Consider the following 23,044-nt stretch of genomic DNA (forward strand, 5'->3'; position numbering starts at 1 on the left):
GTTATCAGGAGGGATTAACATGTATACTACCTTCCAATAAGTGCACATCCACCACATCCTGAGCCAGAGCAGCCCCAGATAATTTCATACATTTTGCATATAATAAGACTCTTTTCTTTGCAGGCTTTTGTTCATTGTTCATTCTAAGGTTTAAGAAATGTATTCGGAAATAATAATTAGACAGTATGAAGATGTTAGGTAACCTGTTTCTCTGATGGTAGATTGTTGTGTTGACTTGTGATTGTGTTTCTGGTTACAGGTTACTGTAATTAGTGAGTAGATTGACAGACTGGATTTTTGAGTAACTTTCTTCTCCCTGCTCTTTTCCATCATGGGCCTACGAAAAAAAAAAAAAGTACATGTCTTGTTTTATAATCATTGCCATGAGTGGAATAAAACACAATACATAATTGTGGCCAGCAAACTGAATTCTAAAGTTGAAGTCTGCCTAACAACAACTTCTTTCACAGGAAGCTGACTGCTGCGACTGGTAAAGACACATATGGTGACAGCGACATCTAGTGTTCACAATATGAACTGCATCTAATATGACTGCACACAGCGACTCTAAGACCATCTGCTGGTTGGTCAACAGTTCCATAATTTCAAAGACACACTAGCATGCGCATTTATGTGTTAAACGAGTTGGATAGTTTCAGTGGAAATGCACACGTTAAGTAAATAGTATAACTGAATAGATGTGTTGCCAACATGTTGCATACTATAGTGATCTGGTTGCAACTATTTTTTCTACACAAATATGACTTTGAAACAGAAGTTAGGGGAATTGGACCTGAACTAATTACCAATTATTGGTCAAATGGAGGAAAAATACTCCTATTTTTCAATTATACTACTGCTGTTATTGCCATAAAGGGAGGAAAAATAGGGCAAGAACATATCTAATATAGGAAAACAAAAACAATTTACTTTGTTATATTGAATATTTAAGTTGGTGAACTGTCGGGTTCCCGAGTAAAGGGGAATACATAAGCTTTAAAAAACAGCAACAACAGGAAGTACGGTATGGAAGAGTTGAATGTAGGAGCTTGATAGCGCATCTAATTTATGCTAATTTATGCCATAATGAATGAGAGGAGGGTGGTCAACCAAGGTTTTATTGACAACACTGAAACACGTGTCAGATTGAAGAATAGGCAGTGTGGTATTAAATAGGCTGAGACTGGCTCCCTGTGGACTGAATCATCGGCTGGCTATTGCTGGTAGCATCTGGATGAGAGATGCAGGTGGAGAGTCAGAAACTGGGAATGTGGGTTTAATTGAATACACCAACTACAAACAGGAAGAAACATCTTGAACTGTCAGCAATGTAAGTTACAGACCACTGAAATCAATACTCGGTGCAGGAAATTGTGAATTCACAAAAGCTGTCCTTACCTTTCTTCATCGCAATGGACTCCGCACAACGATATAAAGGGAATAAATGCAGTTCTTCGTCTGACCGGTAGGGGGTTTCTACACGGCGTGCTGGATCTAGTCTGCCGAACATTTCTGCAGAAGAAGAAAAGAAGCAGCTGGTGCTGGGCGGAGCTCTGATGAGGAAGAGGAACCAAAACAAGATAACTTCGCCAGAATAACAGTTATATTTGTAGAAATGGCTTGTATCTTCCTCACGTTGAGTCCCTAAGTGTCAGAGGTAATACTCTTTCTTGAGTGTTTATGTCGAGCTTGTTCACAGGCGAGCTAGTGTTAGCCTTTTCCCGTCCGTTGTTAGCTTAGCTTATGCTATTACATTTATTGAAATGGGAAATTAAAGCTCGGTATCGTAGAAGGGGTAGCTTAGGTTTTATTTGACATTATGTGTCCGGGGGAGTAGTTTCTCCGGCTGCTGTCGAAATCAAAGCTGACGTTAGCATGCTCCCTGAAAGCTCGCTAGCCGTCCTGCATTATACTAACGTTACCACCCAGTATAACCTTCATTAAAACGAGTGGAGCAATTTAACCACATCTGATTAGCTCAATGTCATTATAAAACAGCCTGTGCTACAGCTGTCCCACTCTGCCGTCTTTTGGACAGTGTCCCATTTAAACTGTGGAAGTAAGAGTCATGTGGCTCTATTATGACAGGACATCCTGTTCATCTTCAGCATGAAGTCAGCCACAGATTAAACATCACAAGCGTGTTTCATCTCAGATCTTCATCTCAAATATTGTTGTTCTTTTTTTATTCATTGTTTAACCCCCACTTGCCACAAGGATAATAAACAGAGGTGAAGGAAGTTAAAGTAGCAATACTACAGTGTAAAAATACTCAGTTACAAGTAAAAGTTCTGCATCAAAATTGTACTTAAGTAAAAGTAAAAAGGTATTAGCATTAAAATATACTTTTAAGTAGTACTTTTGCCCATTTGAGCAAAATATTGTAATTATTGTTTCATAGTTATTGGTGCATTAAAGTTCATCGCTTTAATGTTGCACTCGGTAAAAGTGGGGTTTATTTGAATTATTTTATAAACTACTGGGTAGCTTAAATATAATAATGAAGTAGTTTATTTATATTTTGTATTAATAATCTAAAGTAACTTGTAACTAAACACATAAAATACATGTGGAGTAAAAAGTACAATATTTGCCTACAAAACAAAGTGGAATAAAAGTATAAAGTAGCAAAATGAGTAGAACCTACATTTTATACATAAGTACAGTACCTGGGTAAATCTCCTAATTACTTTTCTCCACTTCTAATCATTAAAACCGCTGTTGGCTCTGTGTTTTGTGATGCTACGATTAGTAACTGCTGCAATGCTCTATTTAATTATTATCTGTTGATGGTAATGTACCTTTTAGTTGTTTTTTGGTTTTGGAGAGAATGGCCAAACGATATGTGTTGCTGTGCCTCAGTGTCTCTTTAAAAAAACACCATACTCTAACACTGGTTATAAAATGTGATAGAAAAACACTGGCATTATTACAGAAATGTATAATGATTTCCACAATGGATCCTGGAATAATGAATGGAACAGCTGGTTCCTGTTGGTCTTCATAGGTTTGAACAATCAGAATTCCAGAAAATATTCATCCTGTTTAAAGAAAAAGGTAGTGGTAGAAGTTGATGTTGTGTGTTTTATTCTCTTTCAGCTCAAAAGTGATTGCATGAAGCTTTTGGGTACAACTGTTAATTTATACGACTGAGGACCACCATGGAGGAGACGAGTCGGGAGGCGGTTGCTACGGCAGTGCAGCGCGTGGCGGGGATGCTGCAGCGGTCGGACCAGCTGGACAAAGTGGAGCAGTACAGGAGAAGAGAGGCCCGCAAGAAGGCCTCTGTGGAAGCCAGGCTGAAGGTGATCTGAAGTGTAGCTCAGCATGCACAGTTTCATTCTACACATACACTGACTGTTCAGCAACAACTGTTTAATCAGTGAAAATGAAAACCGAAAATCTGAAAAATCACATTTGCTTCACAGGTCAACAACCCACAATGCAGAGATAACCATTCAAATAAATATGTTCAATAAAGCTAACAATTCATCAACATTCCTCAAAGGATAAAAAAAGTCAAAATTGTTCTAGATTATTTTTTAATAATCTTGAAAACAATGGCAGACTGAATGCTGCAGCAAACTATTTTTTGCCTTTTTAAAATACATCCATACAATCCATTTTACTGATAGAGCGCTTTTCTAAAAACTCAAAGACACTTTACAGAGGTACAATTCATAAAAACATAATTCAAAGAACACCCTTAATATATTTAAAACACGCCATTAATTAGTCAATTAGTCTCAAAGGATCAAAGCAGTATTTCATCCTAAGTGTCAATGAACTTATTGAAACATATTGAAATATTTCCATCTTTAAACGGTCTGTTATTGTTTGGTAGAGATTGCTGTTATTTGATGACATGATTGTATATAACAGTTACCAATCAGTCAGGCAAAGTAGTGTGGCACAGCATTCAATATATACCACCATTTAATGAAAGACACTAAGCAAAAAGAATGGTGTTATTAACAATAATATCTGTCTCTTGTTTCTGCAGGCAGCCATCCAGTCACAACTGGATGGGGTTCGCACCGGACTGACCCAGTTGCACAGCGCTCTGCTGGACGTCAAAGACATCCAGGGCTCGCTGGCTGATGTGAGTAAAGACTGGAGGCAGAGCATCAACACCATCGAGAACCTGAAGGACGTCAAGGATGCCGTAGTTCAACACAGTCAGCTGGCCTCAGCCGTGGAAAACCTCAAAAACATTTTCTCTGGTAAGCTAGGTTTACCTCAGCCATAAACATGTCTCATCACAGACTAAGAGCGCCTTTTTCTGAGCACTCAATGCCTTGTGTCCCTACCCTTCTAGTTTAACATGTTTCAACTCTTCAGAAAAGCACCATCGGCGTTATTGTACAAATTGGAGGGGAAGCCTGTTTTCGGACATGTATTTCAGACAGTCACTGTCATTAGAAAGGTTAGAGGTTTTCTGACAGAAAAGAACTCTGCACACAGGCCCATACACTGCCTCTAAACACACATCCCAGGCCTTAGACGCGTGCAAGCTATCTTTGATATCTCTCCTGGTTTCTCATGGTCTGACCTCTGTGTGTGTGTGTGTGTTTGTCATGTCACTGTGTGTACAGTCCCGGAGATCGTGGCGGACACGCAGCAGCTGATCGAGCAGGGCGAGCTGCTGCAGGCTCACAGGAAGCTGATGGAACTGGAGTGCTCCCGGGACGACCTCATGTACGAGCAGTACCGCATGGACAGCAAGAACACCAGTGACATGAACCTCATCTCCATCTACTTTGAAGATGTAAGTTTACACGATGGTATTTTTGACTGTTTTGATGTTTGATACATCTCATCAACATCCTGAGGGAGGCGGCCAGTTGACCTTTTCTCTCCCCACACACTGTCAGCCCGTCCACATGGTTCGATTGTGTTGACGCTTGACGCACTTTCCCATTCACTTTGAATGTCAAGCATTGCCAAACTGCATTGTGGTTCCGGTGCTTCGCTTTGGCTGCGTTGCTCATGGTGAAAGTTGGGAAAAGTTCAGTTTTTCAAGCATCGACGGAAGTGCCAGCCAATCAAACCCGTGTATGCTAACATGCCAGCACAAGCCCTAGCCAATCAAACCGCGTGTATGTGTGTCCGGGGCGGGAGATTAATGTGATTGGTTGTTGGTCGCGTTAACCCCAAGCGCCAGACACTCCCACCGGCAAGCGTCAACGCAACGGACCGTGTGTACGCTGCGTGATTCTGAAACATTGTCTTTCATACGAGTTGTTTTTCGCACATTAATTGCACATTTTTGACTTTCATTGACAGTAACTTGAAGGTGTAATATGTTATATTTCAGTATTTCATTCTCAAAAAACTCAAACCTTTTGCGTTATTTTTTGTAAAGTTTGTAAATGTATTTGCTTAAATGCTTCCAACCATTTTCTTTATTTTTGGTAATTATCTTTTTTATTTCCCTCCTTTACATGTTAACAAACATACATACGAACAACACTTGCACAAAAAAAACATGACAGCAGGGGTACTGTATCTCTTGCTCGCAGGCAAGAACTCTTTGACAGTTATACAGCAATCCTTCTGTTATCAGCTCAACAAAGTCTGAGTTTTGTGGGCCTCGTCAAATTCCGCCATCCCATCCACCTCTTCTTAAACCTTCCACTCTGTAATCTCAGTGTATATGTCAACTTTTCCATTACATATATCTCGCAAATCACATCCATCCACTCTCCCCCCGTTGGAATCTCCCGGCTCATCCACTTCCTTGTTATTGGCTTTTTGGTTGCCACCCTTAAAATGTTAAAAATGTACTTATTGTCGTTATCCCTTATATCGAAGTCTATTTAGTCTAATATTTAGATATATTTTAAACAGATTTTAGTCATTGGATGTTTAGATCGGAGGAAGGTGTGGTGGTGGAGCCAACCACTCCCATAATTCCTGAATACTGGCTGGCATATTGTAGGATATGTAAGGGATAATGTGCATTATGTCATTATGGGGAAAAGAACACCCGACAGGTGAAGGGTGTTCTTTTATCACACGGCCAGATACTAAACAAACTAACGACTCGACTCCCAATAGTAATTGAAATGATTTTATTGACTCAAAAATGATCGTATTTCTTCCCCCCAAAAAAAATCTCAGTTCCACGGCGCACCAACGGCTGGAACTGCGACAACAACAACTTGACAGCAGCACTGATTGAGGTTTTTCTGTAACTGTTCAAGTCTGTTCACAGTTTCTGATCCACTAACAAGTCCTTAAACCCTGCAGAGCCCAGACCGTGTTCCTGTTGGTGTTCACTTCCTGTATGTATTCTTCTGGTGATTTATCTGACGTCCAGCGCTCCATCTTTGAACCTCTTTCCTTTCTCTTTCTTGTTCCTCCTTAGCAACGGTCAATATAGTCCTCGACAGCGGTCTGTACTACAGGATTAACAATGTGTCACATGTTCTGAATTGACCAATCAGAATCGAGTATTCAACTAAGCCATGTAATAATTAGACAATAACATTACATACAATTCAAGTTCAATGCTAACCTGTATCCTGACACAACACTATGAATACAAAGCTTACAAACACAATATTGATTTTTTTATTTTTGTGAATAAGACACTTTACCAGCAGCTCATTTGTTTTTATTTTCACAACTACGTTTTTGAATCTCCAGGTCCAGGGGTTGTCAGACGAGCTGGCCAAGCAACTGTGGATGGTTCTGCAGAGGTCCATGGTGACGGTTCGCCGTGACCCTACGATGCTGGTGTCGGTGGTCCGTATCATCGAGCGGGAGGTGAAGATCGATCGGCGTATGGTCGACCGGAAGAAGCAGAGTGGCTTCATCCCTCCAGGGAGACCCAAACGCTGGAAGGACAAGATGTTCGAGGTGAGAGGAAGGATCAAAATATACATCTTTATATTCTCACAGTTATGAAGAAGGTTAATTGGGACAATACGATAAAGATGAATTGTACTCTTTGTGGTTGGCTTTTGTGCCAGTGTTTCCCGGCCCTAGTTGGAGGACACTTCCTTTATCCTTCTCTTCTTTCACCCTTTGTCCTACTCTGACTTATTCTCTTCTCCCCGTTGGATTTTTGCTTCTTTTCCAACTCTTCTTGTCTTTTATATTTTCCAAGCCTCCTCTTTTTTTTTTTTATTCTTTAAAAAAAATATATATATGGAATGTTCACAGGGTAACACAATCAACAAGGAGCATGATACCAATATGTACCCCTTTTTTTTTTTACCACTTATCCCAAACACAGAACACATTCTCCACACATGCAATAAAATAATAAAAAGTATACATAACTAAATTAGGTCAAAGAAAACAATAATACACATGTATAAATGATAATAACAAATAAGTAATTATGAATATGTATTGTATTAATATTGTATCCATTCTTTTATTTGTATTATTATTATTACTATTATTTCACTTTTGGATTTGTCAACTGTTATGTAGTTAATGTATCTAACTACATGTGTTTATTTTGTTATGTATGTTTTGTGAAAAATTTCATAAAATGCAAATTAAAAAAACTATGAATAAGTAAGTAAATCCCCTAAATAAATAAATGATATAAAGAAAATTACAAAGAGAGCAACAATTACATAAAGGCTTGTTAGACTTGGTAAACTATCCTGTTTTTTCTTTAATTATTTGTCTTTTATTTTCTTCCCCCTCGTTGCTTTCTAACTGTTTTTTAATTACCGTAATTTCCGGACTATAAGCCGCTACTTTTTTCACACGCTTTGAACCCTGCTGCTTACACACGGTGCGGCTAATCTATATATTCGTACGGGCTAACGGCTACCAGGCGGCACTCTAGCAGGAAGCGCAAGAGCGAGACAACGAAAGAGAGACTGATAAAGTGTGTGATGAAGCCAATCTGAGGCTGTTCAATTCCGACACTGTTTGGAAAAAAGCGGTAATTACAAATGTTAAAAATCTTTCTGTGTAAATACCTCATGTTACAACACCTGGAAACCTGCGGCTAATATTCAGTTGCGGCGTATATTCAGGTGCACTCAATAGTCCGGAAATTACGGTATTCATCTAGATTTTTACCCCTCTTCAGGTTTTTCCTGCTTACTTCACTCAGTCTTCTCCTTCCATACAAATAGCTGCTATCAAGTGTTTTAGTTCTCCTTTCTCTCTTCCTTCACTCCTTGAAACACATCACAATGTTTCCTCAGCAGTCAGGTCTCAAATGACTAATATTTAAATATGGAAAGCATATAGAGACTTATTCAAATGATTCTGTCTTGAGTGAGAGGCCTGGGTCACGCTGTTATCAGCTCAGAGTGGAACATGGATGCGTGTGTGGCAGATCACCAGGAGGGTTTCCTTCTAGGTTGCTACTGTTAACACTTATGTAAATGTTAAGTCATGTTTGCATTATTCCTAATCTATTTTTAAATACATTCGATATCATTATATTCATTAAATATCAGACTTTATACATATCAGAATGTTATTGATCATTTAGGTAGAGAACAGTTCTAACATCCATCTTAATCTTTAGATGGCACCTCTGTTTTTTGTTTCTTAAGTTTAGGCACTTTCCGACTAAAGCTAATGAGTTAATTGCCAGCCGAAGAATCATTTAAATACGCAGAGCCGGGGAGAGGGACAGAACTGAGGGTTCACGGTTTGATTATCTGCCAGATTAGACAAGGCATTGAACGCTTGGTTGGCTTTACCTCGGTAAGAGGTAGTTTTCTGGGAAACCATACTGACTCTAAACACATTTCCTGGGTGTGTTCCTGAATGTGTTTGTGTTGCAGGTGCTGGAAGGGACGGTCAGCACCCGCATCGAGGGCACCCAGTCAGTGACCAGAGAGGCTGATAAGATGTGGCTAGTTCGTCTTTTAGAAATAACTAGGAAATATGTTCTGGATGACCTGATGGTCGTCAAGAACCTGATGGTGCAGTGCTTCCCCCAGCACTACGACACCTTCAACAGGTAACACAGACAGCAGGAATCAGCGGAGAACAGTTTTGAACACATAATCAGAAATCAATACTCAGCTAATTTAGGGACCTTTTCCTGAAGAAAGGCATCAAGAAAAACGCTCCCAATGCTTTTCATTGTTTCAAGACAACGACAACGATATGTCAGTGATGTAGCATTTTGGATCTGTTTATGCTGCTCTATATTTTTTCACTAAGCACCAACTGGAAGATTCTAGCTCTCACACTTTGTCTGACTTAGGTTGTCTCCACTCTGTCTCACAGCCGGATAGTGAGGGAGGGGTAGAATAAAGGTCACACCCTCACCGGCAGCAACATCCGGTGTCCACCTGTCTGACCTGTTCCAGCACACAGGATTTATGTCTTATGATCGTTCCCGTCTGACAGACAAACACAAGCTTTACATCCAATTTATAGAGTGACGTCACTGATGCTTTTCTGAATAGTTGGAACATTTTGTGAATGTATATGATTAACGTCCAAGTACATCATTTCCACTCTCATTAATACTGCTTTGTTTGTTGCAGATTTTTCGGTCTCTACCACAATGCGGTGTCCTCTCGCGTCAAAGAACTGGCCTCTGAGGACCTGGAGGCTAATGAGATCGTATCCATGCTGACATGGGTGCTCAACACCTATAAGAGGTAACCAAGCTGTCTGTGTACATGTCTGTGTTCGGTATAGGGCTGCACAATGTATGGGTTAGTGCAATTTTTAATGTTAATATTATTGTGAATAAGGTATTGTGGTGCTGCATTGATGTCCTGGCCTACATATCATTTTCTACAGACTTATTAAAACGTATTTGTTTGGTACAGATTCTCCCCTAAAAATCACACCATGATCATTTAATATGTCTTTCAATGATGATGAGAATAATGAACAATTGATCACTCCCTTAAAACCGTTAATCGTATTCCCATATCAGTTGTAATAATAATTTTTCAAGCACTATTGTAGAACATTCATCGGTTCAAAGACTGAATGTTTTACACAATGGATCTGTACATTTATAGATTGTTTTGGGGGAGCTGAAACAGTCAGAATGAATTTGGTCCTTCCAATTGATTTGTGATGATGAGACTTCGTTTGTGGTCTCCATGGTGACCTTCACCTTCTATCAGTTTGCACATGTATTGCCAGTTTGACGTCATTTATTATTACATTCAGCAGCTTTGTCTTTCTTAACTATACAACTTGTTTCAGAGTAGCTGAACAATCCAATGGTATAGCTCGATGTTTTTGTGGCTCATGACGCGCCTCTCTTTGCTTCCAAACACATTTAGAGAATCGGAGGATGAAGCCCTCTTTATTTGTCACATACATGCACACAGCAGAGCACACACAGTGAAATTGGTCCTCTGCATTTAATCCATCCTAGTACTAGGAGCAGTGGGCAGCTATCGTGCAGCGCCCGGGGAGCAATGGGGAGGGGGGATTGGAGGTGTCCGGTGCCTTGCTCAAGGGCACCACAGCAGGGCCTAGGAGGTGAACTGGGACCTCTCCAAGTAGCAGTCCACCTTCCATATTTGCAAGTCTGTCAGGGACTTGAACCGGCAACCCTACGATTCCCAGTCCAAGCCCCTACTGACTGAGCCACTGCTGCGGGGATCGTTGTAGAGTTGAATCACGTCAGATTTATTCATAGATCCAGGCGGCATACATACAGTAGATAAACATCAACTTTCCTGCTTCAACGTAAATAAAAGTATTTCTCCGTCTCAAAAATAGCAAAAACAAACGGTCAAAAGACTATACTGCTTCCCATCTAATCACACTCGACTGTGTCCCATTCTCCTGCCATATAAGGGCATATAGACATGCACGTCATATTCGACTGAGAGCGCACATTTGACAGCAAAAATATAGACTTTAATTAACTTAACATCTATTAAACCCTAACGTGACTCACAAGTATTCAAACCAAATCAAAACGGTTCTAACAATTGTATTTGACAACGCCATATAATATAATAATTCAGTTCTATCTTTGTTGATTTAAACCAGTCTGCTCTTTGTTCTGAAGAACTTGACCAGCCCGAAAGTGTGTCAGATGGAACAGATGTGCAGTAATTGTGTGTGTGTGTGTGTGTGTGTGTGTGTGTGTGTGTGTGTGTGTGTGTGTGTGTGTGTGTGTGTGTGTGTGTGTGTGTGTGTGTGTGTGTGTGTGTGTGTGTGTGTGTGTGTGTGTGTGTGTGTGTGTGTGTGTGTGTGTGTGTGTTTCAGTGCAGAGATGATGGGCCATCCTGATCTGGCTTCAGAGTGTGACATCAACGCTCTGGAACCTCTGCTGCCTCAGGACGTGGTGGACGACCTGCTCAGCAAATACGTCAAGACTTTCACAGTACGCACCTCACACACTCACAGAAACACCAACTTTCACACACTTTACGTCGGACCGCTGTTTGGAGTCCCTACATTTTCAAACTGTAAGTGCTGCACTAAACACAGACCTTGGGCGTTTAATTTCAGTAATTTAACTACAAAAAAAACCTTGTCTTGTGCTACCTCAGAGGCCCAAATAGTGGTGCAGGAATGAGTCCTAAAACCCAGAAATGTTTTTATTGAAGGCATTTTTGGTTAGAAGTTCAACCAAATAAAAAATGGCAGTTATTACCCCTCTGGTGAATGTATGTTAGCCACCCTTAGCTTAGCTGTGGTGAAGCACAGCCATGCGACTGAGGTGTAGTTTGTTTATAGCCTAACCTAACTTTTTACTTCTTGAGAACGCATTAAGACTTCAACATTATCCTGCTGAATGAAACGTGTGCATATCATAAATGTGTGTTTGTCACAGAGATACATTTTTGCAATATTCCAAATTCCAATGTAAAATCCCATTGCATTTTTTGAGAGCCCATGCTTCCTGATGGGCCTTAAAAAACAAGTTATCACTGCACCACTCTATTATGTGTCAAATAATAAACATTGACTTTATGTTGCTGAAAAATAACAGGTAAATTGGCAAAGAAAACATGTTGCAGCTCTTCTTTAAGTGAAGTGTGGATCCAGACACTGTCTGACTGTCCGTATGTTCAGTCTAATATCACAGGCTGGCTGCGGAAGGCTCTGGAAACAGACAAGAAGGACTGGCAGAAAGACACAGAGCCTGAGGCCGACCAAGACGGATACTACCAGACCACACTACCTGCCATCGTCTTCCAGGTAACACGCACCTCAGTCACAAACACTTCAGACCGTTGATAGGAGTCCTGACCCGTGTAAGCTTCTGTCTCTTTCTGACGTCGATGCTCCTTCCCTCCTGTCTCCCTCAGATGTTTGAGCAGAACCTGCAGGTCGCTGCACAGATCGACGGGGATTTCAAGGAGCAAGTTCTGAAGCTCTGCCTGAAACAGATGAACTCTTTCCTTATCAGGTTAACATTCCTTCAGACTTTTGACTCTCTTTTTTGATGTGCGAATGGTCTCTAAGGTCGCATCCACACCTAATAGTCCGCTTCTCTGGTGCACATCAGACGCAAGTTTGTTACATTGTTTCATCTTTCAGAAGGTTTGGATTGCGTTCACACGGGCAAACCTCAAACGGACTATAAACTATGAACAAAAGTCATATGCACGGAAATTTTGTTCAACCATTGGTCAGACATTAAGCGGGTAAATCCCGTCAATTTCTACCATAACCTCCACCATGGAGCATCGGCAGGTTATTCATGCTGCTGTTAATCTGGACATCAACACACTCTAGCGGACGGTGCATATGATTATATAATCAGACAACGTGCGTTAAAAAACATTTGAACACATAACTAGCAAGCGGTCCGAGACCACCTCTTTCAGGCGGACCAGAGTCCAGATGTTCAGTTCACATCAGAGGTCTCGGACTGCGTTCACACCAACCCAAACGAACCGCACCAGGGTTCCATTCAACCGGACTAAACAAGGCTGGTGTGAACGCCACCTTAAACCTTTCTCTTAAAACCGTTGGGATTCCATTCACCAAACCTACCTCAAGCTCAATGAGAAAGTGTGATTAGTTCTGGATTGAAGGTCAAATTAGTAAAACAACATAGCATCACATCCTGAGTGATTAGTTTTACTCTTCATGGTTACATTTGTGTCAGAACTCATCTCCAGTTTTCTGTTGGAATAGTTACCCCTTAAAGTCAGTTCTGAATGTGTGACACAACGTGTGTTTTGCTGTGTGTAGGTACCGAGAGGAGGCGATGACCTACAAAGAGGAGCACCTGAGGGACAGACAGCTGCCTCAGTGCTACGTTCAGTACATGATCGCCATCATCAACAACTGCCAGACATTCAAGTAAGATCTCACTCCATCAGCAGCTACTGTTGCACTTTATTAAATATAACTCTGGGTTTGTTTGTAGAAAGGGGATTTAATAATAAAGGAGGCAGTGTTGAAGGTTGCGAACGTCACCAGTTGAGGACAGAATAGTAAATGTAATATAGTGACCCAAAGGTGGAGCAGCTGCATGATCCTCAGAAATACTTTAACCCTTAAGAGTCGGCCGTCACGCCGGTGTGATTTGATTACGTGAAATGTTCATGCCGACGCTGCTTAAAAACAACAGTCCGGACAACATTGCCTTGAAACTCTTTGCCAGTCTTTGTTTCATCCAAATTGACCCAGTAAAAACGTAGATACGATGGTTTCAAGTCTATACAATAATATTTTTTTCAAGCTTAAAAGTTTAAAGAATCTTCACCGTATTTGATCATTTTACGCTTCATGATACCTCAATCAAACTTTTACATTATCATAGTGCCCCTGTTTATATTTCCAGCTTTCAAAATGTCAGGGTTTTTTAGGGTAGTGCATGTTTGTATTACCCATATAAACACAAACATGATGAAAATATCAAAAATAGTATCATTTTCAAAATCCGTTTTTATGTTTTTTGTGTGATTTTGGGTTCAAAATGTTCATATAGTAGGTCAAAATTACAAAAGAAATTACTATCAGGTTATATAGGTGAGGTTGTCCTAAAAAGAAAGAAACCAAACATTGAAATGCTAAACATTTCTTAATGGGGTTTAGTAAGACAAATAAAAATAAGAAATAGCTTGAAAACGGCCAAATTATCCCCAAGACTCTAAAGGGTTAATGAGGAGGCAAAAAATAAAATGGAATAAAAATGTTCTCAATGAATATGTTCTCCTGTTAGAATTTTCTAATAATGACTAAATGTCCAGAGTCCTGGGCCTTAAACTAAACCATACATTCTCATGTGTAAAAAAATAAATAAGGGGTCTTTATTTAGTTTCCCACCAATATATATCAGTGGGAATAACATATACAGTATATATAGATATATATATAGATAATGTTTTGAGGAAGAAGGTAATTTAAACTAAAATGTCTAAATATCAGAGTTAGGGTTTAATAACTAGTTCCATTGTTTATCGAAATAGCTGTTTTTTGGGACCATGTATACATAACATTAACCTCAGAAAGGAGAAGAGATGATTTATGCCAGATTCCAGCTAATAGCTCATTTCCATCTGCAGTCCTCAGGCAGGTACATAACATCAACAAACACTAAAACATTTCATACTCTCTATCGCACAAACACTTATTAAACAATATTTAAGTGCAAGTCAATAAAATAGTATAGTTAAAATATAGATATGTTATATATTTACACATTAAACAACATGATTGTTTATCTGTTTGTATGTCAGTGAACACTGTGTGGATGTTGTGGGCTGACCGTTGTGTGTGTGCTCCTCAGAGAGTCCATCAACAGTCTGAAGAGGAAGTACTCCCAGTCCTCGGAGCCCACTGACAGTGATGCTGCCATCGAGAGGACGCTCAACGAGGTGGCCAAGGACGGCTGCCAGTTCCTGCTGGACGAGGTCTTCCTGGACCTGGAGGTAGAAGGGGCTCCTTTTGGACTGAACCACTTACTGTATATCTATAGGGTGTTTTGGATTTGTACAAAGTGTTTTTTTTACCTTACATTACATGACATTAGTTAGACTCCTTTTTTAAAGTCAATTAATGCAAAATTGAGACGGTCTTGCTATGAAAACTGTTTTGCGTTTAGAGCTACCCTCTACGAAAGATGTTTCTAGTTGACCAATTATCCTCAATTCTGTCGATAAATATGATTATTAATATAAATGATTATTTCTCCTCCCAAAATGGTTTCAGTTTCAAGAGTTTAGAAAAGTGTTATTATAATCCATATAAAATACAACTGTAATAATCAACCTAGGATTCTTAATGTGTGTGTGAACTAGCAGCGAGGACACACACTGAGCCTTTAGCTCATGTGTTCTTCAAACACAGCAGAACATAACTGAGGTACACACCACTTGTGGGTGTGTACTTCAGTTTTAACACCAACTATATCTAAAGAAATCATAAGTAAAAACATAAAGCGGCGGAAAATAAACATTACCTTTTATATTTCAAATGTTAATATAACAACGCAATAAATACTACACAGGAAACGGAAACACTGACACATACACGCGATGGCAAAAATACCGCCTAACATTACTCATTACAGAATTAAAGATCTGTTTTTTTTCTGGAGTCAGAATTATTATATGCTAGAGGTCTATTTATATTCATAGACCTCTAATACTTCGACTAATAGACTAATGAAAATGTATTCAACTAAGGCTCCTTTTAGTCAACTATCGTTTAGTCGACTATTTGGGGGCAGCCCTATTTATTTGATATTATGTTTTTAATAACAGGAACCGTTAATAAATATACATGAAACTCAACAACAGAAGGTATGATGATACCAGATTTGGCTAACAGCTATTCCCTCATCTGCAGTCTGGGCAGACACAACTAACCATCAAACACTACACTGTCTCCATCACACTGAGAAGTACAAAACAGATCCAAGGGCGGATCAACATGTATCCGTACAAATAAAATCTAGAAATGCATTTGAAGTTAAAGTAGGACAGGTGCATGGGCTTTAATGATCCCCTGATATTCGTTTCTTTTACCCAGTGGTCATGAAATCCACTGGGGCTAAAACAATAATATTACAAAAACAAAAAACATATGGATTGATATATAAATATACTTTATTCATCCCGAAAGGATTTTGATCCAGCAGCAGTGGCAAGCCTTACATGAGTTAAAAATGTTTAAAAGATACAATCAGATAAAAATATAATACAAATAAAAATGGACACTAATAGCAAGTATATACAAATTCACAATAGAAAGACAATGAATTGAATATACTTTATAATTGTGTAAATGGTTCTGGGAATTATTCCCATGTTAGCGAGACAAGTAATGTGTGATCTGTGTGAGTTTGTGTTTTCCTCTGCCATTACCAAATAACATTTCTGTGAAGGCGATTGGATTTGTGCTGCACAATGCTATCAAATGTATATCTTTTTAACTTAACAGTGGCTTCCCTTTAGGAAAAGAATGTCACAGTTGAACTGGTATAGAATAAAATCAATGTAATTTGAAGGGCAATGTTATCTGTGGTAACATCCCAGAATAAATGATCTGATGCATTTTTCTTTTAGCTTTTTGGAAACATATGCCTCAAAGTAAAAGAGCAATTTTCTTACCATTACAGAAAATAAAATGTGTCGTTTTTGAAAGACAGCATGGCAGCAGTTAGGCAGGAAGTTACTGATGCGTAAATATACCTGAGATGATCAATCATGTTGAGTTTAAGAGACAGTAAAAAGGACAATTGTGCAATCTGTTCATGAACCAAACGCTCCATTTAACCTCTGCGACTGTTTGGGTGCGTTGAGCAGCATCACCTGAATGAGCTGCTGACCAGGAAGTGGCTGATGGGCTCTCACGCTGTGGACACCATCTGTGTGACGGTGGAGGACTACTTCAACGACTTCAACAAGATCAAGAAACCCTTCAACCAGGTGAGGGGAGAGAAAGACCTGATGGTGCACTGAGGACCTTGAAGTCAGCATTGTATGGGATCTTTCTGTTGGATCTTGGAGCTTTGCAGGAAATACACTTTTATGATGCTAACATGTTTTGTTCTCAGGATAATCTCCTCCTATAAACACAACTTTCATGATTTTTGAAACATAAATGCAACCACCAGAAGTCAAAAGTTGGAAGCGAACTACATGACAGTCACATGACCCCACATCGACCTACTTTTACAACTTATTTTCTGGCGTTGTTTATGTTCGCACCACCAGACACCAAGTCATATTCCTTCTATGTGTAAACGTACCTGGCAATAAACTGGATTCTGATTCTGAATCTGCTCACCACTGCTAACCTAAAGGTGGCTAATGTTTGGAGTAATGACCTTCAGTTTAATTATTCACTTGCGGTTTTTAAGACACATAGAAGCGTCAGACATTCACCAGTGGGGTATTTACTGATATATGTTATGCTGTTTAACAAAACTTGAATATCTCTTCTGCTTGTGTTAACTAGATATCTTATTTCAGGCCTCTAAACAAAAAACATGTTCAAAAGCTTTGAGATGAGGGAATAGCTGGAATTGTAACTCATGTTTGGGTCTGAGGACTCATTCCTGCACCTCTCTGTGACTCCGGTGTTCTGATGGGTTGGGTGTGTTGTGTGCAGGAGATGACGAGCGAGGCCCTGCGCCGGGTGGTGGTGGAGTACATCAAGGCGGTGATGCAGAAGAGGATCACCTTCAAGAACGCTGATGAGAGGAGGGAGGGGGCCGACAGGATGATCAAGGAAGCGGATCAGTTCAAGTTCCTCTTCAGGAAGCTGGCTGCTGTGAGTTCACATAAATCAATTTTCCCTCTCAGCACCGGCCTCTCAGGGGTTACTAACAATAACCGCAGCCACGCAGATACAGACAAGGTCAACGCAGATGAGCAGGGATACAATTCATTCAAGATATTTTAGCCATCTGATAAACATCCATAATGACTTAGTATTTATATTTTGAAAGTTACGCAGTATATGTATGTATTAGGGCTGTCAAAGTTAAAGCTTGATCAACGCTATTGTATTGAATAAAAATAATTTATAATAATTATTATCTAATTAATAAATAATTGTTAATAAATAATAATCAACCAATGTTTATTATATAATTTATAATAAACATTATTTATAGTAATTATACAATTATTATTTATAATAAATAAATAATGTATCATAAATAAACATTATTTATCTATATTAAACATAATTTATTGTAAACCAATCATATTTACCCTCTCACAAAAACACGTAAAGTATCCCTTTAAGGTTACTTTAGAATAGATAAAAAACGTGCAAATGATTTGAGTTAAGTATGGACTATCGAGGGATTAATCACAATGAAATATTTGAATTGATTGACAGCCCTAGTATGTATACAAACTGTACCATAACTGCCATTTTAATGTCTTTTATAGATGAGGTTATTTAAGTGTTGATGGAGCAAACTAACTTACAAAACAGATGTTTTTTTTTCCTTGTTGCGGGTGTTTGCTTGTCATCTTACAAATCATGAATTCAAACTTTTTACAAATCAGCATCATGATGTTATTAATTCTGGATCCTTGAGATCTGTTTATTGCAATTAAACTGCAAGAAACAAGTGTTTGGGGTGATAACGCTGTAGTAAACAAGATCAATGCAGCCCCCTGAAGCAACGCAAGTAAACCCCAATGATGCCCTGATCAAACCTACGGGCATGAGGGGGGCAAAGCAAAATGTGCTTGGCATTTGGTGTGAACAACACTTAATCCCACATTCACACCACATCTGGGGATGCTGGGAAATCGTCCTTCCCCACCGTTCATTTGAACTAGATTAGAATAAAGATGATCCCAAATTGGGAAATAGTTTTTGTCTCGGCAGTATGTAAACGAGGCATTGCATATGAGAAAAATAGAAAATAAAACATCAACAACTAATGTATACAAATCAACAGTAAAAGAAGATCTACAGAGGCTCTCTACTGAATACATAATATAAATATACAAAGTGAGTTTACACCATAACCGAGCAGCCTACTAACAAAATGTAAACCAAGGATACTATTTACATTATTCATGTGAAAGTAACTGTAGTAAATTCAATTCAAATGCAACGAGGTGTGAGAAACAATATCAACAAATAAATAAATGAGGGTTATTTAAAAATGGGAAATATAGTAACACACTGCGTGAGGACAGAGACATGACGTGTTGTGAGGACAGAGACATGAAGCGATGTGAGGACGGTGTGAGGACAGAGACATGACACGGTGTGAGGACGGTGTGAGGACAGAGACATGACGCGGTGTGAGGACAGACACATGACACTGTGTGAGGACAGAGACATGATGCGGTGTGAGGACGGTGTGAGGACAGAGACATGACACTGTGTGAGGACAGAGACATGACGCGATGTGAAGACAGAGACATGATGCGGTGTGAGGACAGAGACATGACGCGATGAGAGGACCGAGACGCGATCGCGGTGTGAGGACAGAGACATGACGCGGTGTGAGGACAGACACATGACACTGTGTGAGGACAGAGACATGATGCGGTGTGAGGACGGTGTGAGGACAGAGACATGACACTGTGTGAGGACAGAGACATGACGCGATGTGAAGACAGAGACATGATGCGGTGTGAGGACAGAGACATGACGCGATGAGAGGACCGAGACGCGATCGCGGTGTGAGGACAGAGACATGACGCGGTGTGAGGACGGTGTGAGGACAGACACATGACACTGTGTGAGGACAGAGACATGATGCGGTGTGAGGACGGTGTGAGGACAGACACATGACACTGTGTGAGGACAGAGACATGATGCGGTGTGAGGACGGTGTGAGGACAGAGACATGACACTGTGTGAGGACAGAGACATGACGCGATGTGAAGACAGAGACATGATGCGGTGTGAGGACAGAGACATGACGCGATGAGAGGACCGAGACGCGATCGCGGTGTGAGGACAGAGACATGACGCGATGAGAGGACAGAGACATGACGCGGTGTGAGGACGGTGTGAGGACAGAGACATGACGCGGTGTGAGGATGGTGTGAGGACAGAGACATGACACTGTGTGAGGACAGAGACATGACGCGATGAGAGGACCGAGACGCGATCGCGGTGTCAGGCGAGAGACATGACGCGATGAGAGGACAGACATGACGCCGTGTGAGGACAGAAACATGACGCGATGAGAGGACAGAGACATGACGCAGTGTGAGGACAGAGACATGACGCGATGAGAGGACAAGAGACATGACTCATGTGCTTGTTGTCTGCAGGGGGAAGACACAGATCGGCTGTGTGGGGCCATCGCTGCCATTGCTGAGGTGTTCAAACTGACTGACCCCACCCTGCTGTTCCTGGAGGTCACCACGCTGGTGTCCAAATACCCTGACATCAGGTACACGCACGCACGCACGCACACACACACACACACACACACACACACACACACACACACACACACACACACACACACCTGGATGGTATTGTACGTACATAACTAGTCTTGTGGAAAGCACTTGCTTTTTTCCAGTTTAACACTGGCTCATGTTAAAGGTGCTTGAATCGGTGTAGCATTTGTAAAAAAAATGTTTAACCCTGCCGGTTGTTTGATATGTGCTGTTGCTGAGATTGAGGTCTGGGCTCTGACCTGGCAACCCTGAAACATTAACATTGCTCTTTAGGAATCATTCTTCTGTCCCTGTAAGCCATGACAGCAGTCCAGCAGGCAGAGGACCAGAAGCCTGAACAAGCCCACCTATATGGAAAGCAGCCAATCAAAATTACACAAATGCTGTCATTATTGGAACCTCAGTGCGAGGTACGGCAAATTGCCAGAGTTTCGGATGGAGCAGCAATAATGTTGAGTGTGGAGCGCTGCACACTACTCACGCTCCTCCACCACCATCCTAGCTACTGAGCAGAAGCTACGCTACTAGTCGAAATTGTGGTTGCGTCAATGAATACAATACTATACTGATAACATTTTAGCAGGTTTTCTGTTTCCAATTTAATAATTGTACCACTATGGAGAGGAAACTCAGAGAGACACAGGAGAGCTGGGGCTTTGTTGACAAACTCTGAAGGTTTATTCTGAAGTTAACAGCCAGAGAATTGACAAGACATTTAGTGCAGCCATGAGTTGACACAGCGGTTGCCCGACCAATTCTGAAGATTCCTAGCTGTAGGAAGAGGTTTCAACTATTACCAAATGGGTAATCAACATTCTTCAAGAACCAGATTAAATAAGAGCGGACCCTACGTCTAACTAAAACTGTCATCTAGGTCAATAGAATGTGCGTACAAGAGCACCTGGTGCCAGATAAACTGGCGCCCAGCTGTCCCAAAACAATAAAACCAATCTTAGGTCAGCATGAGCTCATACCCGGTATGGGAAAAACAAGGCTCAGGAAGTCCAAACTGCCCCTCCTTAATGAAGATAACTAGGGTGACCAGATTTGAGGTGGCGAAAAAGAGGACACTTGCGATTGTTGGGGGGTGGGGGGAAGCGCCAGTCAATTTAAGTACACGCTTAATGGTCCCAACAGTGAAAACCGGGCGTTTTCATGAATTTATAAAACCCCCCCGGACGCTCCGGACATGACGTAAAAAGAGGACATGTCCGGGCAAAAGAGGACGTTTGGTCACCCTAAGATAACAGCACCTCCAAGGCCTAAGGACTATGCCATGGCAATACAGACAGAGGCAGGAAAAATTACGAACTGGGTCAAACACCTAAGTAAAATATTCCCTGACACACTATACTGGTGTCAAAAGTTAGGTACTTTTATTTTTTGCCATCTGTAAAGATTTCCTACCACAAACAAAAACGTTGCTATCCAGCTACCTAGCCTACAGCGCCCTTACCTGAAGAGAGTCATCAATGCAGGTTGGAAACTCACACAGAGGGTAACAGTACGCTAGGGGAAGTAAAAGTGTCTTGGGTGAGTTTTACTCATAAATAATGTACTCTGGGAGAATATGAGTGTTGGAGCTATATTTTGATTTATATTATTGAATAGTTAAACATTGATTTTATTAGTTTTTAGTTTGGGGACTGGGTGATTAGGGCACCTGGTGTAATTAGTATATATTGGAGACAGGGGGTTGTGGGAGCAGAGCACTAGTAAGCACACATTTGTTTTACCAGGGTGAGTTCAGTTTTACTGTTTATTTATATATGATTTGACCGCTACAATGAGGTTAATAGCAAAGTGCCTTAACATTGAGTCTAAGTTTGTCCCTCCTGCTCTCCATAGGGAGGAGCACATCCAGGCGTTGCTGGCAGTGCGTGGTGACGCCAGCAGGGAGATGCGGCAGATGATCATTGGGACTCTGAGCGAGAACAAAGTTTCCTACTCTGCTGTCACACAGCCCATCTTCAAAGACATCTCTGTGCCAACCAACACCATGACGACCATGACCTCCATGGCAACCGCAAAGCTGCTCAAATAAAGCCAGTCACCATGACACTATGTCCACCTTCAGCACCTTCAGAATCCGTAACATAAGCAATTGTATTGTATTGTTTGATTCAGTTTGCTTGGCTTTCTGCCCCCACCCTTCATTTTCTTTTTATTGTCACCTTGATCACTTCTGTTTTAGCGAAATAATACAATTGTAGTTGTAAACATGTTGGATGAAAGAAAGAGAATGAATAAAGAAATACATCTTCAAGTTTATAACTGAATCCAGCTGCTGGCTGAAGCTCAGAAAGATCATTTGTTTTTATTCTTCAAACCACATATGGTATATCGTAGAGATCGTATTTTATATGAACCACCAAAATCACACATTTCACTTAACAATCCGTACCGTATACAACAGACCCTTCCAACAATTAATTTAACACCCTCCCCAAAAAATATCCTCAAAAGCTCACACAGCACAATTTAATAGGCTATACATAATCCATGGTTTATATTTGCACATCATTGATTTACTGAATTTAAATCCTTGTTACATTTTGAGTACATAAAGTACAAATGGTGAGAAGAAAATATTTGCAACCTATGCATTTGCTGTAAAAGTTTAATTATTGCAAAGCAAAAACAAGTTTTAAAGTTAATTATATGACATCTCTGGAAGTGTGGATAATGTGGTCTGCAGTCTGCTCTACATTACACTTTTTGCAGTTACCACTGCAGATATGGCAAATCAATCTGTCATATATAAA

The 23,044-nt window shown here is 40.4% G+C and overlaps 2 protein-coding genes across 3 annotated transcripts in view; one reads left to right on the plus strand and one right to left on the minus strand.

Moving 5' to 3' along the window:
* The window catches only part of gad3 (glutamate decarboxylase 3), a 34,688-nt gene extending 33,097 nt beyond the window's left edge, over nucleotides 1-1,591 (minus strand). The window contains exon 1 of the mRNA XM_063885542.1: nucleotides 1,399-1,591. Within this exon, the coding sequence (XP_063741612.1) occupies nucleotides 1,399-1,510 (112 nt within the window). The 5' untranslated portion in view covers nucleotides 1,511-1,591. The remainder of the gene's footprint in view (nucleotides 1-1,398) is intronic.
* exoc3 (exocyst complex component 3) lies at nucleotides 1,446-22,553 on the plus strand. Of its 2 annotated transcripts, none has more exons than XM_063885540.1 (16): nucleotides 1,446-1,657; nucleotides 3,100-3,305; nucleotides 4,004-4,223; nucleotides 4,596-4,768; nucleotides 6,652-6,864; nucleotides 8,772-8,950; nucleotides 9,486-9,602; nucleotides 11,185-11,387; nucleotides 11,915-12,123; nucleotides 12,234-12,334; nucleotides 13,126-13,236; nucleotides 14,669-14,810; nucleotides 16,689-16,811; nucleotides 17,497-17,658; nucleotides 20,145-20,266; nucleotides 22,128-22,553. In XM_063885540.1, exons 2-16 carry the CDS (start codon nucleotides 3,162-3,164, stop codon nucleotides 22,321-22,323), a joined length of 2,415 nt encoding a protein of 804 aa, XP_063741610.1. In that variant the 5' UTR covers nucleotides 1,446-1,657; nucleotides 3,100-3,161; the 3' UTR covers nucleotides 22,324-22,553. The 2 variants fall into 2 exon arrangements, with proteins under 2 accessions (XP_063741610.1, XP_063741611.1); XM_063885541.1 differs by having other exon boundaries at nucleotides 11,185-11,302; nucleotides 11,998-12,123.
* Nucleotides 22,554-23,044: the final 491 nt, after the last annotated feature.

This window comes from Eleginops maclovinus, chromosome 6 (genome assembly GCF_036324505.1).
Source record: "Eleginops maclovinus isolate JMC-PN-2008 ecotype Puerto Natales chromosome 6, JC_Emac_rtc_rv5, whole genome shotgun sequence".
NCBI lineage: Eukaryota > Metazoa > Chordata > Actinopteri > Perciformes > Eleginopidae > Eleginops > Eleginops maclovinus.

Coding starts and splice junctions, on each gene's coding strand:
- exoc3 (XM_063885540.1), top strand. CDS start 3,162: ATGGAGGAGACGAGTCGGGAGGCGGTTGCTACGGCAGTGCAGCGCGTG. Junction 16,812..17,496: donor TCAAGAAACCCTTCAACCAG/GTGAGGGGAGAG, acceptor TGTTGTGTGCAG/GAGATGACGAGCGAGGCCCT. Junction 20,267..22,127: donor TCCAAATACCCTGACATCAG/GTACACGCACGC, acceptor TGCTCTCCATAG/GGAGGAGCACATCCAGGCGT.